At 43.3% G+C, this 20,145-nt stretch overlaps 1 protein-coding gene across 1 annotated transcript in view; it reads left to right on the top strand.

Annotated features, from left to right (window-relative positions):
* Scamp1 (secretory carrier membrane protein 1) overlaps positions 1 to 20,145 on the top strand; it is a 79,999-nt gene that overhangs the window by 32,837 nt on the left and 27,017 nt on the right. The window contains exon 2 of the mRNA XM_028760098.1: positions 636 to 713. Coding sequence (XP_028615931.1) covers positions 636 to 713 — 78 coding nt within the window. The remainder of the gene's footprint in view (positions 1 to 635; positions 714 to 20,145) is intronic.

The raw sequence follows: 20,145 nt of genomic DNA, 5'->3' as shown, positions 1-20,145 counted from the left end.
ATGAACTTTATGTTGTTGATCTTAGAAATGGTGGGTTTAACAGAAGTATATGGATAGAACACAGAGAGACACAAACATACACAGTCACTGATAAATATACAGATACACAGACATTCTGACATTCAGAAAGACATAGAGGTTCACACACAGAGGAATTGTACACACACACACACACACACACACACACACACACACACACACACAGAGGAATTTTATCCATCCATAAAAGAGGAATGAAAACAATAGCAACTTCCAGAAAATGTATGGAACTTGAAATCATGTTTAAAATAATAAGTCATGCTCTTAAAGAAAAATGTCATATATTATCTCATATGTTGAATCTGTCCTAGGCAGTCAGCAACACACAGTAAGTGGGCCTGCTTCAGTCTTTATAGACAGACTAGCAGATAACTTGCGTCTAACACGTGTTTTATTTGTTTTTCTTTGAGGGTGTGTGAGGGCTATGGGTTTAAATATTACCTTTGTTGAAATGTTGAATACATCTGACAGTACTTTCAGTTTGCTTTGTTTTGCTGAGTGACCAAAGGTTAAGATAAAGCAAATAGTATATAAATATCAAAATTGTGTCTTAATTATTAACTCATAATTTTTTTCTCTTTTAATTCTTTTTCTAGGACCCATCTGTCACACAGGTGACAAGAAATGTACCACCAGGCCTTGATGAATATAATCCTTTCTCCGACTCTAGAACGGTAACATTATTTATTTTTTGCACTTCTTTTAAATGGAAGTTAAATAGGTGATATTTTAATTATGTTTTTTTTCAGCTTATGGATTAACGGAATGTAAAACAAGCTATGTGAATGTGTTATTTAGAATTCAGCAAGTTAGGATTGGTGGTAACCTGAAAATTGCCATGGTGGCTCTAGGGAAGTTCCTGAGATTTCCTCTTCCATTGTGTAAACTAAAGTGCTAGCCCTGTGTTACATGGACTGTCTCGTAGTACCTGAGGCATTGGGAAGTAGGAGCGTGTCACTTGATGGTGTGCTGCCTTTGTGGGAATGTGGGCCATGCTTTCCTACAATGGGGACTGCCTCTGGCATTTGTGTGCTTGTCTTTTGAGTCACCTGCTGCTGTAGCAGTTTCCTTCTGGAAATCTACTTGCTCTTGGAAAAAACTTTCTTCCTCTCAAAATTCAGTGTTGCTTCAAGGTATGAGAAGAACTCCCCTGATGGGTGCTCTGCTACCCTGTGTGCTCATTAGAGGATAAAGGACCGTGCTTGGCCGTGCAGTAAGGTCACAACCAGTTACAGTTAGGGCTTTTTGTTAAAGCCTTTCTGATAATTTTATTTGATCAAGATTTTAGACCTTTTGAAGTAGCTTTCTCCTCAAATAATGTTGTCTTCTAAAGTTCTGTTGATATCTTATACAGCTGTACACCAGGTCCCTAGTTATAAATATTTGTGACTCTGAAAATGTTAGTCACGCCATGGATACTTGAGTTGTATATGTGGACTTTTATCACCCTATAATGATCCTTAACTGGTGATCACCTCTTCTGGTGAGTATTTTTCATAGTGTAGAAGATTATTCTGAAAGATAATGTACAATTTCCTTGGGGGTCTCTTCAATGTGTATTTTACTGACTCCTTAGTTTTATAGGAGATTTATACAAAGTTGTAATTAAAAACAAAAATGTATTAGGTCTATGTCCTCAGTTCTGGGTATATAGATCCTAAAGCTTTTGGAATTTGATGGGTGTTAATGAGGTGACTGGTAGCTTTGTGTCCCTAGGTGCTTCAGGATGTGTGTGTGTGTGTGTATACCAAGAGCCTGGTGCCCATGGAAGCCGGAAGGAGGCATCAGATTCCTGAGAGTTGGGAGTTAAGGATGGTTGTGCATTACCATGCAGGTATTGGGAATTGAGTCCAAGTCTTCTGTAAGGGCAGCCAGTGTTCCTAAAGGCCGAGCCAGCTTTCTGGCTTGGTGCTTATGTTTTGTTGAGCCTACTTTCTTACAGAACCCAGAACCATCAGCCCAGGCATGGCCCCACCCACAGTGGGATAGGCCCTCCCCCATCAGTCACTAATTTAAAAAATGCCCTACAGGCTTGTCTGCAGCCTCATCCTATTGAGTCATTTTCCTGAGGCTCTTTCTTCTCAGAAGACTTTAGAGTGTGTCCAGTTGACATAGAACTAGCCAGCACACATCATGTTCTCTTTAGAGACAGATGATTAAGGAATTGAAGTCCTGCCTTTGGAAAGTTTGTCACCTGAATGGGATTAAAACCCTCCACGTACATACAAAGAAGATACATATGGGACAAATGAAACATAAAATGGTAACATATGGTCCTGAGTGTTGAGCCTCTGAAGTCCCAGAAAGGCTTTCTAAAGGAAGAGCGTCTAGCTAGGCTGTAGTGAGAGTGTCTAAAACTAAACCACCAGTGCGAGTTTTCTGCACAGGCGCATCAGCACCAGGACCATGATTGTTGTCAGAGAACCCGGTGAAGCGTGGGCTGCAGTTTTATTTTTTAAGCTATGTTTTATTTCATGTGCATGGGTGTTTTGTCTGCGTGTGTACCATGTGCCTGTAGTGCTGGTGGAGGCCAGAAGAGGGCCCTGGCTCCCCAGGAGTTCACGGATGGGTGTGAGCTGTTCAGTGGGTGCTGGAAACCAAACCTAGGTCCTTTGCAAGAGCAGCAAGTGCCCTTACTGAGCTTTCCCCAGCCCCTAAAACTTCCTGACAAATTTAATTAAATGGTGCGTTTGACTTTAGTCCAAATACTCTTTTAGTTGATTGGTGTATTCCTATTTGTTTTCGAATGAATGTGTGACATGGAAGCTTCTAGATCGTTCATTGCATAAGGATATGAGTTACTTTAGGTCAAGCAGGCAGATTCTACAGCAGGACGGCTGAGTGTATAGCCTTGCGGAGATTTAAAAAGTTCACATTATTTTATTAAAAGTAGGTTTCTCAGGGCTAGGAAGCTGATGCCTCCTTCTGGCTTCCATGGGCACCAGGCTCTTGGTATACACACACACACACACACACACACACACATAGGCGAAATACTCATACACATGAAAAATAAATCCTAAAGATTTCAATCAAGGTGTTGTGGTATGTGTCTTTAATATCAGCACTCAGAAGGCAGAGGCTAGTGGATCTTTGTGAGTTCAAGGCCAGCCTGTCCATGTAGGGAGTGCAGACCAGCTAGAGATACACAGTGAGACTCTGTTCTGTGAAATCCAATGGATACATCTACAAAACAACTCCCACACCTAAAGCTGAGGGAACATTTCAGAAGAGAGTGGAAAGATTGTAAGATCAGGGAGTTGGCTGTGAAATTGTGTCTCCTAGTAATTCGAGAAGCGAGGACAGCAGCAGTAGACATGCCAAAATGGATAGTAGAAAGTCAGGAGGTCAACCCTAAACGGAGAACTACAGGCAGCTGAGGGATGCTCAGAGTGGGAGAAGTAGTCTTCCACACAGAAGAACATCCCAGCTGCTTATCCAACACCAGATGGTCAACCCTGAAAACATACATAAATGTAACATTATATAGACTAAGGAGGCTGTATTTAGGAATATATATGTGTATACATATATGCATGTAACAGCAAGTAATGAAAAAAGAGGCTGCCTTAGAGTTACTGTTACTGAGATGAAAAGTCATGATTGAAGCAATTTAGGAAAGAAAAGATTTATTTGGCTTCCATGTCCTCATTACTGTTCATCACTGAAGAAAGTTGGGATAGCCTTTAATCCCAGCACTTGGGAGGCAGAGGCAGGCGGATTTCTGAGTTCAAGGCCAGCCTGGTCTACAGAGTGAGTTCCAGGACAGCCAGGACTACACAGAGAAACCCTGTCTCGAAAAACAAACAAAACAAACAAACAAAAAAAGGAAGTTGGGACAGGAGCTCAAACAAGGCAGGATCTATACAGAGGCCGTGGAAGAATGTGTTTACTGACTTCCTCCCTGTTATAGTTAGGGTTCTATTGCTGTGAAGAGACACCATGACCAAGGCAACTCTTATAAAGGGAAACATTTAGTTGATACTGGCTTACATTGTTGGTTCAGAGGTTTAGTCCATTATCACCATGGTGGGAAGCATGGCCGCCTGCAGGCAGACATGGTGCTGGAGATGGAGCTGAGAGTTTTACATCTTGATCCTCAGGCATCAGAGGGGGCCTGTGTGCTATATTGGACAAAGTGTGAGCACAGGAGACCTCAGAGCTTGCCACCACAGGAGCATACTTCCTCCAATACGGCCACAACTCCTAATACACCACTCCCTTTGTACACAGCAGTCAAACACATGAATTTATGAGATTATACCTATTTAAACCACCACATTCCCCATGGCTCGCTCAGTCTGTTTATAGAACCCAGGACTACCAACCCAAGGATGGTACCACCCACATTGGGCTTGGGCCCTCAAACATCAGTTATTTATTAAGAAAATTCCCTACAGACTTGCCTAGGACCTCATCTTGTAGAGTCCTCTTTCTCTCTCTGTATGTGTGTGTGTTTCTTTCCATCCATCCATCCATCCATCCATCCATCCATCTTCCTCCCTCCCTCCCTCCCTCTCTCTCTCTCTCTTTCTTTCTTTTTGGTTTTTTTGAGACAGGGCTTCTCTGTATAGTGCTAGTACTCACTCTGTAGACCTGGCTGGTCTTGAACTCACAGAGATCTGTCTGCCCTCTGAGTTCTGGGATTAAAGGTGTGTGCCACTAACTTCCAGGCTAAAGCAGTTTTCTTAGTTGAGACTTCCTCTTCTCTGATGACTTGAGTTTCTGTAAAGTTGTCATAAGCTAGCACTTTGGCCATGACTTTGAGAGAGATCAAGGAAGAGTATATGGGAGGTTTGGAGGGAAGAAATGGAAGAGGAAATGATGTAATTATGATCTCAAAAGAAGATTTATGATGTGTAATTTTTTTTGTTGAAAGAAAACTTCAGGTAGTTAAAGAGTATAGGATGAAAAGTTGAATACTTTTTCAAGTTTTGATTTACACAGTTATAAATTCAAGAGTTTTCCCAGGATGCCATATAATGTAGCCAAAGCATCTGCTGGTGTGGGAGCTCTGGGCACTTGGAGTGGGCCTCCTCTGACTTAAGATGTGCTCTAAATATAGCCGTCTGGAGTTATGAAGTCATCTGTGTTGCTTGAATGTAAGGTGTATTTTGTTACGGAGATCGTGTACATATACAGTACATGCTAGGTAGGTCCCCTGGTCTATCTTCTGAGTTGCTAGGGCAATGATTGATCCTTGAAAACTGATCAGGAACACTTCCCTTTAACCAGGTAATGGTTTACATTATCTTAGGGTGCTCATGGCCTCTGACAGGGTTTCTTCTGACAGATATTAAAAGGGGACACATAGGCTGGAATGCGGTGCTCTGGATAGAAGTCCTGGGACACACTTTGGGCCTCACTTGCTGCCATGTTTCCGTTCCTTGCAGAGGGTTGGTCTACCTTCTTTTCTGCTTTGTTCCTTGTATCATGTGCAGTTTCTCTCTTAGTACCTTCCAGCAGAAAGAACCATGAGAGGGAGATTGCCAGGTGGTCATCCTAACTGTAAGGGACATAAATTAGTGGCTTGTCTAGGAAAGAGCTGTCTCTAACATTCACCACACAGGCCATGCAGTAGATGGAGGGCCTGGAGACCTGCATTTTAGCCCAGTTCTGACTGCTGATTAGTAGATAACTTCAGGCATGCATCTGAATGCCTTTGGGTTTCATTCATCTCACAGGGAGGCAGGGAGGAAAGCAATGAGTTAAATAGTTGCAGGATGAAGCTTTAGCTGCAGGACTGACTTGTGATTGCATAGAGCAGTTCCTATTTCTAATGCTGCTAGTGCCTTCTCTCCATTTTAACACCTATTTGCCTCTTGCTGTGCATGTTCTTTTCTCTCTGTAGCTCCCTGGCCTAGTATTCTGGGAGCTTATTACCTTTCGCCTCTAGAGCCAGTCTCTGTTTCCATCTCATTTAATGACACTGTGCTTCTGTTCTCCTAGTGTCCTAGTGGCTAGAAGTACAAATGGTTCTGGGCTCAGATAGCTTCCTTTCCAATATCTAATCAGTGGCCACATCCTCACTCCCTGAAGAGCTTTCTTTACCTGTCTGTCCTTTCAACTGAAACCAAGCTGTCCTAGTTTAGAAGCCTGCAGAATGGCACAGTGGTGGCCTTCCAGAGATGCAAGGCCTCCAGTCTGTCTTTAGATTACTTTTTATACTGTTAGGGAATTATTTTCTTAGAGATCAGAAGAACTTACCTACTTTCCTTAGTAGTGATTATATGTTCTTCACTTAGCAGTTCAGCATGTGGGGCCAGCTGACTTGAACTTAGCATGTCTTATTTTTTCACTTATAGAAAAACTGAGGAGGAAGCCCAGTGTGTTCCAGGCTGCCCATCTAGGCTTGCCTCAGGCCAAGTCTAGTGTGCTGTTTGCTTTAGCCAAAGCTGTCTGTCTCCCTACACACCAGTCCTCCCTGAAACCCCCTGACTGGCCTTCTACTGTTGTGAAGGAGTCAGGGGCCTATGTGATCATAATGCCTGGGTTTCCTAGGTCATCCTCCCTTCAGTGGGGTCAAGGCAGCCATCCTCACAGGTTCTCTATTCTTTGATGAACTATCACAAACTCAGTGGCATGAAGCAATACTAAGCTTACTCCACAGTTTCTATGGGTCAGAAGTCTGGGCTCTATAGAGCTGACACATTCAGTCAGTCTATAGCTTTGTTGAAGGTATTGTCCATGTTGTATTCTTTTAAAGATTTATTTTTGATTATATGTCTGTGTGTGGGTATGTGCATATAAGTGCATGTGCCCACAGATGCCAGAGGAGGGCATCAGGTCCTTCTGAGCTGGAGTTATAGGCCATTGTGAGCTACCATGTGGGCACTGGGAACCAACTTTGGAGCCTCTTGAAGAGCAGTATTCTTAACTGCTTAGCCATCTCTACAGTCTCCTGTGCTCTATTCTTATCTGGGGTTTGACTAGGGAAGAATCTCTGACAGGCTCCTGGAGGTTCCTGGCCAAGACCATACTCTATATGATAGAGTCTTAGCTATTTTCAGGCAGTTAGTTACTGCTTTCCACTGGGCACAGATCTCCCCTGCAGTTCCCAGGGGATACATGGGTCTTCCAACATGACCATTCTGTCTCTCTTACAGAGCCTCTTAGTCTAGTCTGCTAAGGTAAATTCTTAAGGAGTGGAATCAAGAGGATGGCAGTCTGTCACCATTACTGTACCTCAGTATTTTGTTGGTTAGAAGCTTGTTAAAAGCCCTGAAATGCTTTCAGGAGGAGGATTTTACTTCAAAGATGTGAACACCATGAGAGAGAACAGGAGGGTTCACTTTAGAGCCGAGTGCCACACTGGGAATTAGATAGTATATCAGGACTATGGCTGCCTTCCTCCTGTCTGTTGACCTCAGTTTTGAAAAGGGTCAAAGTGGAGGAGCCTCTAGGAGACCTCCCCCCTGCCTGCCTTTAACACCAGCTGCCTGAGTCTGCCAAGACCCTTGTCCTCGTGTCAGTGTCCAGGAAACAGGAGTCCAGGGCTGGTCCTTCTCTGCCGCTGTTTACTCTTGACAGTGTCTGTGCAGTCCTCAGCCCGCCTTCCTTGTATGTGTGGCTCTTTAAACTCTGTTTAGTCCTGCCGGAGTCGGTCCATCTCAAGCCTTCATTCTCTTTTGAGTGCCTCCTCTTCTTGTGCTGTGGAAATACCATACAGTGAGGGTGATGTGTTATACTTTGTGCAGGTTTGGCAAAATGCCGTATGCTGGGTAATTTATAGACAACAGAAATTGATAGCTCACAGTTCTGGGGGCTAGAGATTCGAAGGTGCACATGGGGCAGATTCAGTAGCTGATGAATCTACTCTTCTCTTTCCTGGGGCCTGTGTGCCATTTCTTGCTGTGTCCTCATGTGGTAGAAGAGACCAGCCCCCACCCTCACCCCCACCGCCTTCTTTTTAAGGGGCACTGATTGGGTTTATGGGTGTTTCTCCCTAACAACCACATCACCGTCTGAATATCTCATCTACTGAAACTGTCGATTGAGGAGTAGGTTTCAATATAGGACTTTTGGGGTGATAAGTCATTCAGACCATAGAATTCTGCATCTGCAGCCTTTTCAAAAAGGTAGTTGACTCTTCTCTCACAGTTTTAAACTAGGTATGAAGAAGAAATGGATGTCATCTGTGTTTCCCATGGTTCTGAAAATTCCTCACCTTTGTATCTTACTTGATTTTAATTAGGAGCCAGCAGTCACTGACATCTAGCGACCTCCACAACTTGTTTTTAATGGTTTTGTATCTTGACTTACCGGAACTGTCAGTGTTTCCAGCCCATTCCTATTTTGCTGTTACTGATCGTTTTTCCAAACTTCCATGTCTCGTTTCCTTGACCCTTTGCATTGACTTCTGAAGCTCCTTCCGCTGTCCTATCCCAGAGTTCTTTATTTTAGTCACCATCTGTTTGACAACTACGTAGTTTTAAAGTTTATGTGTCCATTTATTTGGTATGAGGAACTGAATGTAGGGCTTGAACAGGTTAGGTATGTACTCTACCGCTGAGCTTTATCCAGCACCGTAAAGTCATGTCCCTCTGCACTTTCCAAGACAGGATCTCACCATGTAGCCCTGGCTGTCCTAGAACTCACTATGGAGACCAGCCTGGCCTTGAACTCAGAGATCTTGCCTGCCTCTGCCTTCTGAGTGCTAGGATTAAATGTATATGCCTTTCATAATAGGATTATTTTAAAGGCAAATAAAAGTGGTTATTTTAAGCCAAATAATAAGTAACTATGGCCTGGAAACATGAATTTGAATTGTCCCAAATGACATATTATATATGCAGCAGGTTATGTGAACTTTTATAGTCATAGATCTGAGAAAGTTATAGACTAGCTGTTACTAATGTTCCTTCCCTGGTGGAGAGTGAACCTTTACCCCCTCCTCAGCTCCTAGTGACAAACCAAAGCCACTGACAAACCTCCTGCTCTAGTCTCCCCAGTCTGTATACCCTACCACCTCCCCAAGGCTCCTCTGCCACATGCAGTCAGAGTAAAACTGCATACAGGTGGCTGAGGGGAACGACCGGAATATCAGACAGGACCTAATGTCCATTCTCGCCCGCTTCCACAAGGGAATATTGGTAATCCACAGGACTGTCGTGATGGACTCCTGTGCAGCTAGAGGCATGTCACTGGGAGGGTAGCTCCTTACAACAGTATATATATATATTTTAAATTCACCATCAGTTCATATCACTGCTGTTTTTTGGTAGTAGCTACAAGATGTTCAGCATGCATTTCCTGTGCAGTTTGACTCTATCACCTGTAGTCTTCATGTCACAGCAGGAGACCTGCTTGCCTTATAAATTTGTATTCCCTGGCCTTCATCTGCCTCTTTCCTGCCCCAGTTCCTCCTCATCTTCTGTAATCATCGTTTTGTACCCTCTGTGAACCTTCTTTTTAGCTTTCACATGCAAATGAGATCATGCAATAGTTTTCTTCCTGTGTCTGGTGTATTTCACTTAGCATGATGTCTGGTGGGCTCATTAGTATGGCAGATGGCAAGGTCTCATTGTTTTCGAGAGCCAAATAATTGTAAACTACCACTTCTTTATCCATTCATGTGTGTTTCTGTGTTCCCTCTTGCCTCTGAGGTGTTTGAACTCCGCTCAGGCAGACGAAACACGGGGTGCTAGGCTGCATTTTACCCTATACCGCCCTTACTGTCGTGTGTCAGGCTTGTGGGAAGCACTGATGCACTCACTGCTCAGGGGTGGGAGAACTCAGTCTAAGATGGAGTCCCCAGCCAGGGTGAGAAAGGATGCAAGCTGAGGCTGAGGCTGGTGTTCCGTAACCCCAGAAGCTCTGGGAGTCAGGAAAAGGAGCCCATGGTTCTCGATGAGAGAGACAGTCCTTGCTTGTCCAAGCTGTTTATTCATTGTTCATTGTGGGAAATGGGTGCAGACAACTTACTCGGGGTGGACTGGAGATTAAAAACCTTTTGCAGAAAGGAATGTCTGGGAAGGGAAGCTTATTGGCTAAACCCTTGGGACCAGCCCATCTAGATACCCCATTAGCATGGAGAACTCTGTACTACATGACTAGTGTCACGAAATTCATGTGAGGTGACATGGTCATGTGCTCCAGGACAGGAATGGGGAGGAAGCAGATGAAATGCTTGCTTACCAGTCTTAGTTATGAGAATACCTTGGTTTCTGAATCCATTCAACCTTCCTCGTTTTTGTCTGGTGACACAGTTCCTCTTGCCCCAGATTCCTGCTGCTGTTAGTAATGCCATGCAGGGCATGGGGTGCAGATACTGTGTGATAGTTGTATTTCCTGCTGGTTACACTTGAAGAGGGATTGCCGACTCATTTGGTAGCTCTGGTATCTTTTCAAAGTGTATTGTTTACTTAACAAAAATAAGTGTATATGTCTACTGGATACAATGTCAAGTTTTGATCCACAGACCTTGGGTAGAGATGAACTCAGCCATTTCGAGTTCTGTGTTGAGTTCCCTCAGGAGCATCTGTGTTCCTTTCCATAATGGATGTACCAGTCATTGCTCCACGCCAACAGCTGTGATGATCCCCTCTGTCTGTCTGAGGTTTTGATAAGAGTTTTCCTGGCAGTTATAAAGGGCTATCTTCCTGTGCTTTTGATCTGCATTTCTCTTCAGAATAAATGATGTTAAATCTTTCACATGGCTGGTGATCACTTTATTTCTTTTTTGGTGAATTGCCTATTCAGGTATTTTACTTACTTTTAAACTAGGCTGTTTGTTTTCCTACTAGTTCCAACATTTGGATATTAACCTCTTCTCATATGGTATAATGCAGGTATGCCTTTCCTCATCGGCAGCTGCTGTTCCATCTTGGTTGTTATTGACTTGATTTAGACACATGTGTTTAATTTGCCTTTTTGGCCTGAGCTTTTGCTGTGATGTACGAAGCAGTCATTGCCAAGGCCAGTGTCCAGGAGCTTCCTCTTGTGCTTTCTGCTAGTTCTGTGGTTTCCGACTTCATGTCTGAGTGCTTTGTGCATCTTGAGTTGAGATAAGATGTTGTATGTGGTGTGAGATAGCTCACATTTTAGTCTTTTCCATGTTGAAACACTTTCCCCAGAACCACTTGTTGAACAAGCTGTCTTCCCCCTACTTTCTTTCAGTGGCCTTTCCAGAAACTCACTGAGGGTAGTGGAATGACTCAGCACATAAGGTGCTTGCCTGTTCGCTTGGGGTTGACCGGCAGGATCCATATGTAGAGAGCCGTGTACAGCGTAACTGTTGATCTCCACCCTCATCTCTCGCATATCAGCTGACCATGCATACTTAGATTTATTTTTGTCCTATCCTCCTTTTCTGTCCTCTTTGTACATTGGTGTTGTAGTCATGCTATTTTGATTTCTGTAGCTTTGTAGTTTAACGTCAAGACAGGAAATATGATGCTGCCAGGTTTTTCATAATTTATTGACTGTTGGTGGTTTTTGTAGTTCTATTTGAAGGTTAGGATTTTTTCCCTACTTCTGTGAAGAACGTCAGTGGGATTTTATAGGGCTTTCGTTGGATTATGTACTGCTTTGGGTAGGATGAACACTTCAGCAATATTACTATGAACCATGGCCATCGCCCATCTTTTCATTTATGTTTTCTTCCATTTTTTTTTAAAAATCAATGTTTTGTAGTGTTAGGGTTTTTTTTTTGTTTGTTTGTTTGTTTTTTGTGCCATTTTAACACATACCTGAGATGATCTGTATACAGGATAAGCTTTTCATAGTTTAAGAGGATTCAGCAGTAAATGGTTGATTCTTACTGAGCCCTAGGGTGGGGCAAAGCCACTCCTCTCACAGCTGGGAAGTGACAGAGGAAGAGGGTTTGTACCCCTCGGCTCTTTCAAGCTCCGCCCCTGCCCTCATCTACCACTCCACCTCTGCCACCACAGCAGTGAGTAACTTAAAAATATTTCCCACCAAGCTGTACCTTCACCTTTTATTTTCTTAATTCTATTATGAGTGGAAACATTTCTTGATTTTTTTTTCCAGTTAGGTTTATACAAATGGTTCTGGCTTTGTTGGTATTGGACACAGTCTTACTATGTTCATCTCCTGGTTCTGATATTTGTATAGTGGTTTCAACATACAGAATCTTGCTCTGTGTCTAAAGATGTAATTTTACATTTTTGATTTGTACCTTCCCTCCCTGCCTCCTTCCCTCCGTCCACTTCCTCTCATGTCCAGTGGCTTTCTTATACCTCTAGTACTAAGCTAAACAGAAACAGCAAGAGTTAGGCCTCCTTGTCCTGCCTGGGTTTTGATGGAGAAGCTTTTAGCGTTCCCTGTGGATGCTGTGGAGGTTTTGCCAGTAGTCTTGTTTATGTTGAAGGAATTCCCTTCAGGATAAACTGTGGGGAGTTTTTGCCATGAAGTATGTTAGATTGCTGTTAACATTTAATCCTGTGTCAACTGAGGTGATCATGTGCTTTTCAGTTTCTATTCTGCTGACACAGTGTGCCATGTTGTCTCTTTATATAGTGAGGCAGCCTGAGTGGGTCGGGGCAAATCCACATGGTTATAATGTGTGATTTTTAAATGTGTTGTTGACTTTGTCTGCTGGTGCCCTATGAGGGTTTTGCATTAATTCTACTTAGAGAAGTTGGCCTGTAGTTTTGTTTTCTTTAACTTTTTTAAAAAAGATTTGTGTGTGTGTTTTTTGTGTATTGTGTTGCTATGTGTGTTGTGTGATTTTTGTATTGTGTGTTGTGTTTTGGATATTATGTGTATTGTTTGTGTTCTTGTATGTGTTGTGTTATATGTTGTTTGTATTTTGTGTTCTTGTGTCATGTTGTCTGTTGTTTGTTTTGTGTTGTGTGTGTTGTGTTGTATGTTGTTTGTGTTTTGTTGTGTGTGTAGTGCTGTGCCTGTTAGGTATTGTGTATTTTGCATGTTGTGTGTGTGTTATGTGTTGTATTATGTGTGTGTTGTGTTGTGTGAGTGTGTGTTGTATATTATATGTTATGTTTGGGGTGTGTGTGTTGTATGTGTTCATGTGTTTACCTGTGAATGCCTTTGGAAGAGAAGAAAGAAGGTATCTGTTCCCCTTGAGCTGGTGTGTCAGGTGGTTGTCAGATGCTCAGCATGTGGTGGGAATCAAGTTAGGGTTCTTTCATCAAAGCATTTTCTGCTAGGTGATTGGTGTGGAAGGGCCCAGCCCATTGTAGGTAGTGCCATCTATCCCGGGGATGGTGGTCCTAGGCTGCTTAAGAAAGCAGGTTGAGCAAGCCAGTAAGCAGCACCCTCCTTGTCCTCTGCGTCAGTTCCTGCCTTGGGTTCCTGCCCTGCCTTCCTGGATGATGGACTACAAACTGTATGTTGAGTAAACACTTTCCTCCCCAAGTGCTTTTGTCATGTGTTTTATCACAGCAGTAGGATAACTAAGACTTGGCTCCCGACCACCAAGCCTGATCCTGGTTTTCTTTTTTTAAGGTGTCTTAGGTGTTAAGGCTAATTAATTAATTAACATCATAAAATATGTATGTAAATATTCTCTTTAGTTCAATTTTGGGAAAAATTCAAGAACTACTGACAGTCGCTGGGCTCGGTGGTACACTCTGGTAGAGAAGGGTCAGGAGTTTAAGGCCTGCCTGGGAAATACAGAGAGATTATGTCTCAAACAAAAGAAACACAGGAAAAATGGCATTAACTTTTCAGTGCTTGGTGGAACTCGGGTGTGGAATTCTTTGGCCCTACGTTGCTCCTTGCTGGCTGGGTCTTGATTATTTCTCCATTGTCACTGTCTGTGCAGTCAGGCGGTCTGTTTTTTGCCGACTCAGTCTTAGTCATTCTGTTCTCTCTAGAAGGAGTCTGTCCCTCCCCCTCACCTAGCCAATATTGTGGGAGTAGATTTGTTTATAAGAGTCCCTTAATGATTCTCCTATTTCTGGCACGTTGTGGTAGGGTAATTTTATTTTCATTTTTTAAAGTTTTGAGTAGTTTGTTGTTTTTAGTCCACCTAAGGATGATCAACCCTGCTTATTTTCTTAGCTTGATTAATTATATCTGTAGTTTTTGTATTATATTTGCTGTTTTGGTTTCCTTATTTGCTTCCTCCTGCTGATTTTGAGCTGTAACTGTGCAGTGTCCTGACCATCCTTGGGCTGCTCTGAAGTCCATCCTTTGTGTCTTTGTGTGGCAGTGCCCCCTTCCTGGTGTCCTGGCAGCTCTTGAAGATACTGTTCCCTGACTAAGAATCAGTGAGCCTGGGGGAGGGTTCATGTGGACAGTAGTCTGTGTGTGTGTGTGTGTGTATACACCCATGCACGTGTGTGCGCGAGTGTGTCTGTGGGTGCATGTGTGTAGATTATGCTAACATATTTCTAGTGTGTCCATGCAGAGGAACTTGGATGGAGGAAAGAGTTCTTGCTTGGCACAGGGAGTTGCTTCTGCTCCCTTGCCTCTGTGGTAGGTACCCAGAGTGGACGCTAGTCATCCTGCAAGGAGTGTCCTCCTTCTCTTCAGTCCACAGTCCAGAGCTTAGGGGTCTCTATGGTGTTCAGCTACAGTGGGGTTTGCTCTTCTTGGGATGTCCAGAGAGTTGATCCTTAATGTCAGTTTTTTTCCCACTTTAGAAGTCGGCTCTTTTGTGTTTTCATCTCATAGGAAGGCAGGAGTAGGTTATGTTACTAGGTTCTTAATCCATTTTGAAAAATCTCTGTTTTACTTGGTGCATTTAAGCCATTGATATTCAAAGAAGTTGTGTAGTTTGATTGATGTCTCCTATATTTACACTGTTTTCTGTCTCTTCCCCTATTTTTGTCTGATTTTGGGGGGTTCTTATTCAGCATCTTGTGTGTACCTGTTTTCTCTTCTTTAGCACATCAGTTATGTTTCTTGGTTTTATTTTTAGAGTTGCAAATCCACGTAAATCCAAGTGCATACAAGTCAACCCTGTATCTCTTCATGTGTGAACACCCTATAATGACAAGACCCGTGGTTCCCTTGAGCCTTACATCCTTCTGTTCCGGTATCTCACTCATTTGTGTGAGGTGTATATGTATGGCGCCCTAGTGAGACACGCTGCTGGTGCCAGTTCAGACCAGCTACTCAGTTGATGATCATTTTTGTTTTTCTTTACATCTTCTCCTCGGATCTTCTTCCTCTTAGATTCTGACCCACATTCCTTCCTTTCTTTTCAGAGGCAAATATATGAGCATCTTGGTCTGTGTGAAAAGTCCTTATATTCTTCACCTTCGAGGAATAGTTTCAAGGATATGGAAGTCTAAGCTGGTGGCTTTATTTTCTCCTGTACTTACTATTTTTGACTTCACTTTCTTTGGTCTCTGTGAAGTCAGATATACTCATTTTATTTTTTATTTCTATGTTTTTGTGTACCATGTGCATGCCAGTACTTGTGGGTACCCAATAGAAGGCATCAGATCCTCTGGAACTGAAACTGGAGTTAGAGACAGTTGTGAGCCAGTACAAGTGCTCCCCTCCGCCCCCAGGGTCTCTCTGTGTAGCCTTGGATGTCCTGGAACTAACTTCGTAGACTAGGCTGGCCTGGAACTCAGAGATCTGCCTGCCTCTGCCTTCTGAGTGCTAGGACTAAAGGTGTGCACCACCATTGCTGGCTACTAGCTCAACAAGTGTTCCTGACACAGAGCCAGTGGCCCACTGCCTCCAGATACATTGCCTTTGCTATTCTCAAGGGAGTTGGGTGTTGGCCTGTTCTGGCTTTCAGTCTGTTGGTTTTCTTCCTTCCTTCCTTCCTTCCTTCCTTCCTTCCTTCCTTTCTTTCTTTCTTTCTTTCTTTCTTTCTTTCTTTCTTTCTTTCTTTCTCTCTCTCTCTTTCTCTCTCTCTCTCTCTCTCTTTTCTTTCTTTAATTTGAAATAATATATCTGTGTATATGTAGGTTGTTATTTTATTATTCTTCTCAGTGTTCTATGAGATCCTTGGATCTCTGGTTCAATGCCTGACATTACCTTGGAGACATCCGAGTCATATTTTTTTGTTTGTTTGTTTGTTTGTTTTTTCTTTAGAAGCTCCCTCGCCATTGACACTCTGCCTTCTGGTGTGTTAACATTGCACACTGTATATCTCAGGCGGTCTCCAGTTGTCACACATGCTTTTCCCTCCTCTCTTCTCTTAGGTTTCTCAGCCTCAGAGATTTACTCATGGGCGTTCTTTATTTCTGCTGGCCTGGATTTGATGCAAGCATTTCTTTTAGCTCTTAGGAACTCTGCCCGTCTGCTTGTTCTCCTCTGGCGTCTACTTTACCCCTAGAGCCCTCAGAATTATTTAAATTCCTTTCCTGATATCTCTTCAGGTTGACTTTTGCTTTTTAGTATCCCTCATATTTTCTTTCTTTCTTTCTTTTGTTCTTTCTTTCTTTCTTTCTTTCTTTCTTTCTTCCTTTCTTTCTTTTCTTTTCTTTTCTTCTTTATGTTTTTTTTTTTTGTTTTTTTGTTTTTTTGTTTTCGAGACAGGGTTTCTCTGTGTAGCCCTGGCTGTCCTGGAACTCACTCTGTAGACCAGGCTGTCCTTGAACTCAGAAATCCACCTGCCTCTGCCTCCCAAGTGCTGGGATTAAAGTCGTGCGCCACCACCGCTTGGCCCCTCATATTTTCTTGACAGGCAGGCAGGATATACTCGGTCACAGGAACTGCTGGTAACAGCCCTTCAGTTACATGGTGATAAGCAACTGGGGTTCTCAGTTTTATAGAGTTATAAGCTATGACCTTCACCTGTACCCCCAAGGGTTTTCTTTAGATAGGACACAGTGGCTGCAGCAAGAGTAGGAGTTCCTGCCCTGGTAAAACATCAGCAAATTAGATGCCAGTGAGGTGTTCCTGGGTCACTTCCTGTGAGGATGACTAGGGTTTTTTAGCATGTTCCAGAGCCAGCTTCCTCCTCCTCTTGATAGAGAGGGTAGAACAAAAGCACGTCGAAGGAGGTCCTGTGATGATTTTAAATGCACCTGTGAGTTTTGGATGTGCATGTGATGGTCAACCTTCAGGGTCATCCTCAGGAATGCTGGCTGTCTCCTTGAGACAGGGTCTCTCACAACTGGCCTGGAGCTAAAACTAGTTTAGACTGGTTGGCCAGCGAGCGGGGATCCTCCTGGCTCTGTCTCAGTACTGAGATTGCAGTGCACAGCACCATGCCCACCTTCTCAAGGTAGGTTCTGGCAATCAAGTTCAGAACCTCGGGCTCGCCAGGCAGACGTTCTGCGGACTGAACTGTGTCTCCTGGTCCTACCGAGGTTTTAACTCTGAGCTATGGAGAGATTCATAGTTCACATTCCCCTGCCCTGGTACTGCTTCCCACTGCTGTGTCCATGGAGAATTTGTGCTCTAGTGAACTGTCTCTGCTCAGTTTTGGGGCAACATTTTGCCCTGTGTCCTCATGTTTCCTAAGATATGGGGGTGTTACTGATTTTTCAACTTGTTTATTCTTTAACCTCTTGAAGAATACATTCCTCACCCCTTATATGTAGAGCTGGAAACTCAGGTCTCCCTTACTACCTGCTGCGGCTGTGCCTGCTGTTTGTTCTTCCTTCTTCCTTTTTCTTTCTTCCCTCTTTCTCCTTTTCCTCTTTTCCTTTTTTTTTATTTTTATTTTTATTTTTTTTAGCAGAATGAAATCAGGAGCCTTAGGAGTAGCCTGTTACCTGTCCCTCTTACCTTGTTCTGCATGTCTTGTATTGTGTGCCAGCACACTGGTCCCACTCACATCGGCTGTGGCTTCTGTTTGGAGTGGTCTTCCCTCATGAAGACTTCCTTTTCATCTTCATGACTTCATGTCTATAAGACGACCTACACTCAGCCTGCACCTGTGACCCCTTCAGTCCATGGTCCTGCTGTTCTAAGATGCTCTGGGTTATGATGTGTGGTGTCTTCCCTTACTAAGCCACAAGCTCCATTATGTATTTGTGTCCCATGAAGTAATCAGTGACTGGTAAATATGTGGGTGAAGGTACATGACCTTGCATATTGGTCTGTGCACCTCTACTGTGTACACCCCTACTATGTACACCCTTACTGTGTATACCCCTACTGTGTGCACCCCTACTGTGCGTAGCTCCTGGCCTGCACACCTCTTCTCTGCTACTATGCAGCTCCTCCAAATGCTTATTCTAGTCTTTAATAGCCTTGCTTTAGTATGGTTATTGATTGAAATAATTCTATTTGTTCTGGTTCTTAGCTAGTGTATATATCTCCTTGTCCTTAGTACCAAGGGAGTCCAGGTAAGCATAGCCATAGCCAGCTGTTGCCTATGAAGAGTGAAATCTAAAAAGTTCCAGATTCTTTGGGGGCAGTTCCATTGGTCATAGAAGCTGCTCCAGGAAACTGTCTCGTTTGCTTGTGGAGGGATTACCCGAGGAAGTTGTTTAACATGTTAGCCAGTTAAAAATTCACCTTCCCTCTCTTTCAACCCCTGGGTTGTTTCTGGTTAGGCCTAGAGTACATTTTCTAAGTATCTGGGGTTTCTGAAGCTAGACCATATGACACAAGAGAACATTTCACAGACCCTGAGCACGAGAGAACATGGGGCTGCTTTGGGGATTAGATGTTTACACTACAGAAGTACACAGGGAAGGAGAGCAAACAGCTTTATTAGCACATGTTGATTATTGATGATAGAGGATTTAATTATACCGTGCACATAGCATCCATACATGAGGCACTATGCTTATCCACCCCATCACCCTCTTCATGTGCCCTCCAGCCCCACTTGCCTCCCTCCGTGCTTTTCACAGCCCACACTCTTTGTACTTTTAACTTTTGTGTGTGTGGTTCTGAGTTTCATTAGGGTTGTTATAGGAACATGAGTGATGGTTTGTATACAGAAGCATGTACCGTCCCAGCAGCTGTATCACTATGTCTGTCTGTCTGTCTCCCTGTCTAAGCTGAGCGTACTGGAGCCTCACGAGTCTCTTCACCTTCTATGGCAGCGAGGTGGTGAGCAAAGCCTTGTGTGGAATCATTTGTGGAGTCAGCAGAGTCCAGAGCTGAGTACAACTGATGGCTTTTCTCTCTCAGCGTAGCTCCCACCAGCACTGGGAGCTGGCTAGGAGGGAGGAAGCTCCCAGCCCAGTCCCAGCTTGATTTGTTATGTCCACAAGACATAACATCATCTTTGTTATTGTAGCATCTTCCACAAGAGGGTCTTATCACCCAAAAGGATGTGAATTTTTATGTGACATAGACAGTCCCTATCTCTCATGCCTAGAAGGCAGAGAATTTGAATGTTGTTCTTGTGTGTGTAATGTCCTTAGTTTCCAGTGAGCAGAAAGCTTTTACAGTATAGAACAGTCTGTTTGCGATTATGTGACTAGGGTTATTATAATGTCCTTAAGTCTATTGAGGCAATATGATCATTCTTTAGTTTCTACTGGTTGGTTCTAGTTGAGCTTTTTAAATCACCACAGAATATGCAAATATAGTGTTGTAAGCTGTCTTAAAGCATTGAGAAATGGCCTCCAGCTTTGCACCACACTGGCCTCCTCTAGGGAAGGCTTTGCCCTTCTCCTGGTTCTGGGGCATTGGGTCCTTACGGTGGTTGTGGTGTAGGATCCACACTCATTCACTTGTGTCTGATCATGCCCACCCCCCCCCCCCAACCCTGTACACACTGCTCCAGGCAGTCTGGCTTCCCGAAGCATTTGAAGACCAGTTTGATAATTTTGATCATCATTACCTTAGTTAAGCTTTTACTAACCTTATATTTATTTAAAAAAAAAAAAAACCTTACTTTGTATTTGATTATGCCTGTGTATTCAGCTCTTAAACAGTTGTTTTCATTTTGATCTTGGCCAAGGGTGGCTTGTTTCTTTATATGCTTAAATCATGACTCAGCTACTTTTTAGAGCTCTCTGTGAATTTCAGAAGCCTCATTTTAAGGAATGTTCCTTTACCTTGACGAGGGACGCAAGGGGTCCTCTGTAATGAGAACTTAGCCCTAGAATTTGCTGTTTGTATGAATAGAATGAATTCTGGCCCCAGATTTCCCCCTTGGTAGGTTTATGGTCAGGCATCTTCAGGGGTATTTTTTTCTCCCTCCTTCTGTATTAAGGATCGAGACAGGATATATAAATATTCCTATCTGTCCTGTGGGTTTTTTTTTCTTCTCCCACATCCCCTGCAGGTATTGTTTTCAGT

The sequence above is a fragment of the Grammomys surdaster genome, unplaced genomic scaffold, assembly GCF_004785775.1.
Source record: "Grammomys surdaster isolate TR1022 unplaced genomic scaffold, NIH_TR_1.0 126391, whole genome shotgun sequence".
In the NCBI taxonomy this organism is placed as follows: Eukaryota; Metazoa; Chordata; class Mammalia; order Rodentia; family Muridae; genus Grammomys; species Grammomys surdaster.
The sequence above is the reverse complement of the archived record's forward strand: the minus strand, read 5'-3'. Positions and strand labels throughout refer to the sequence as shown.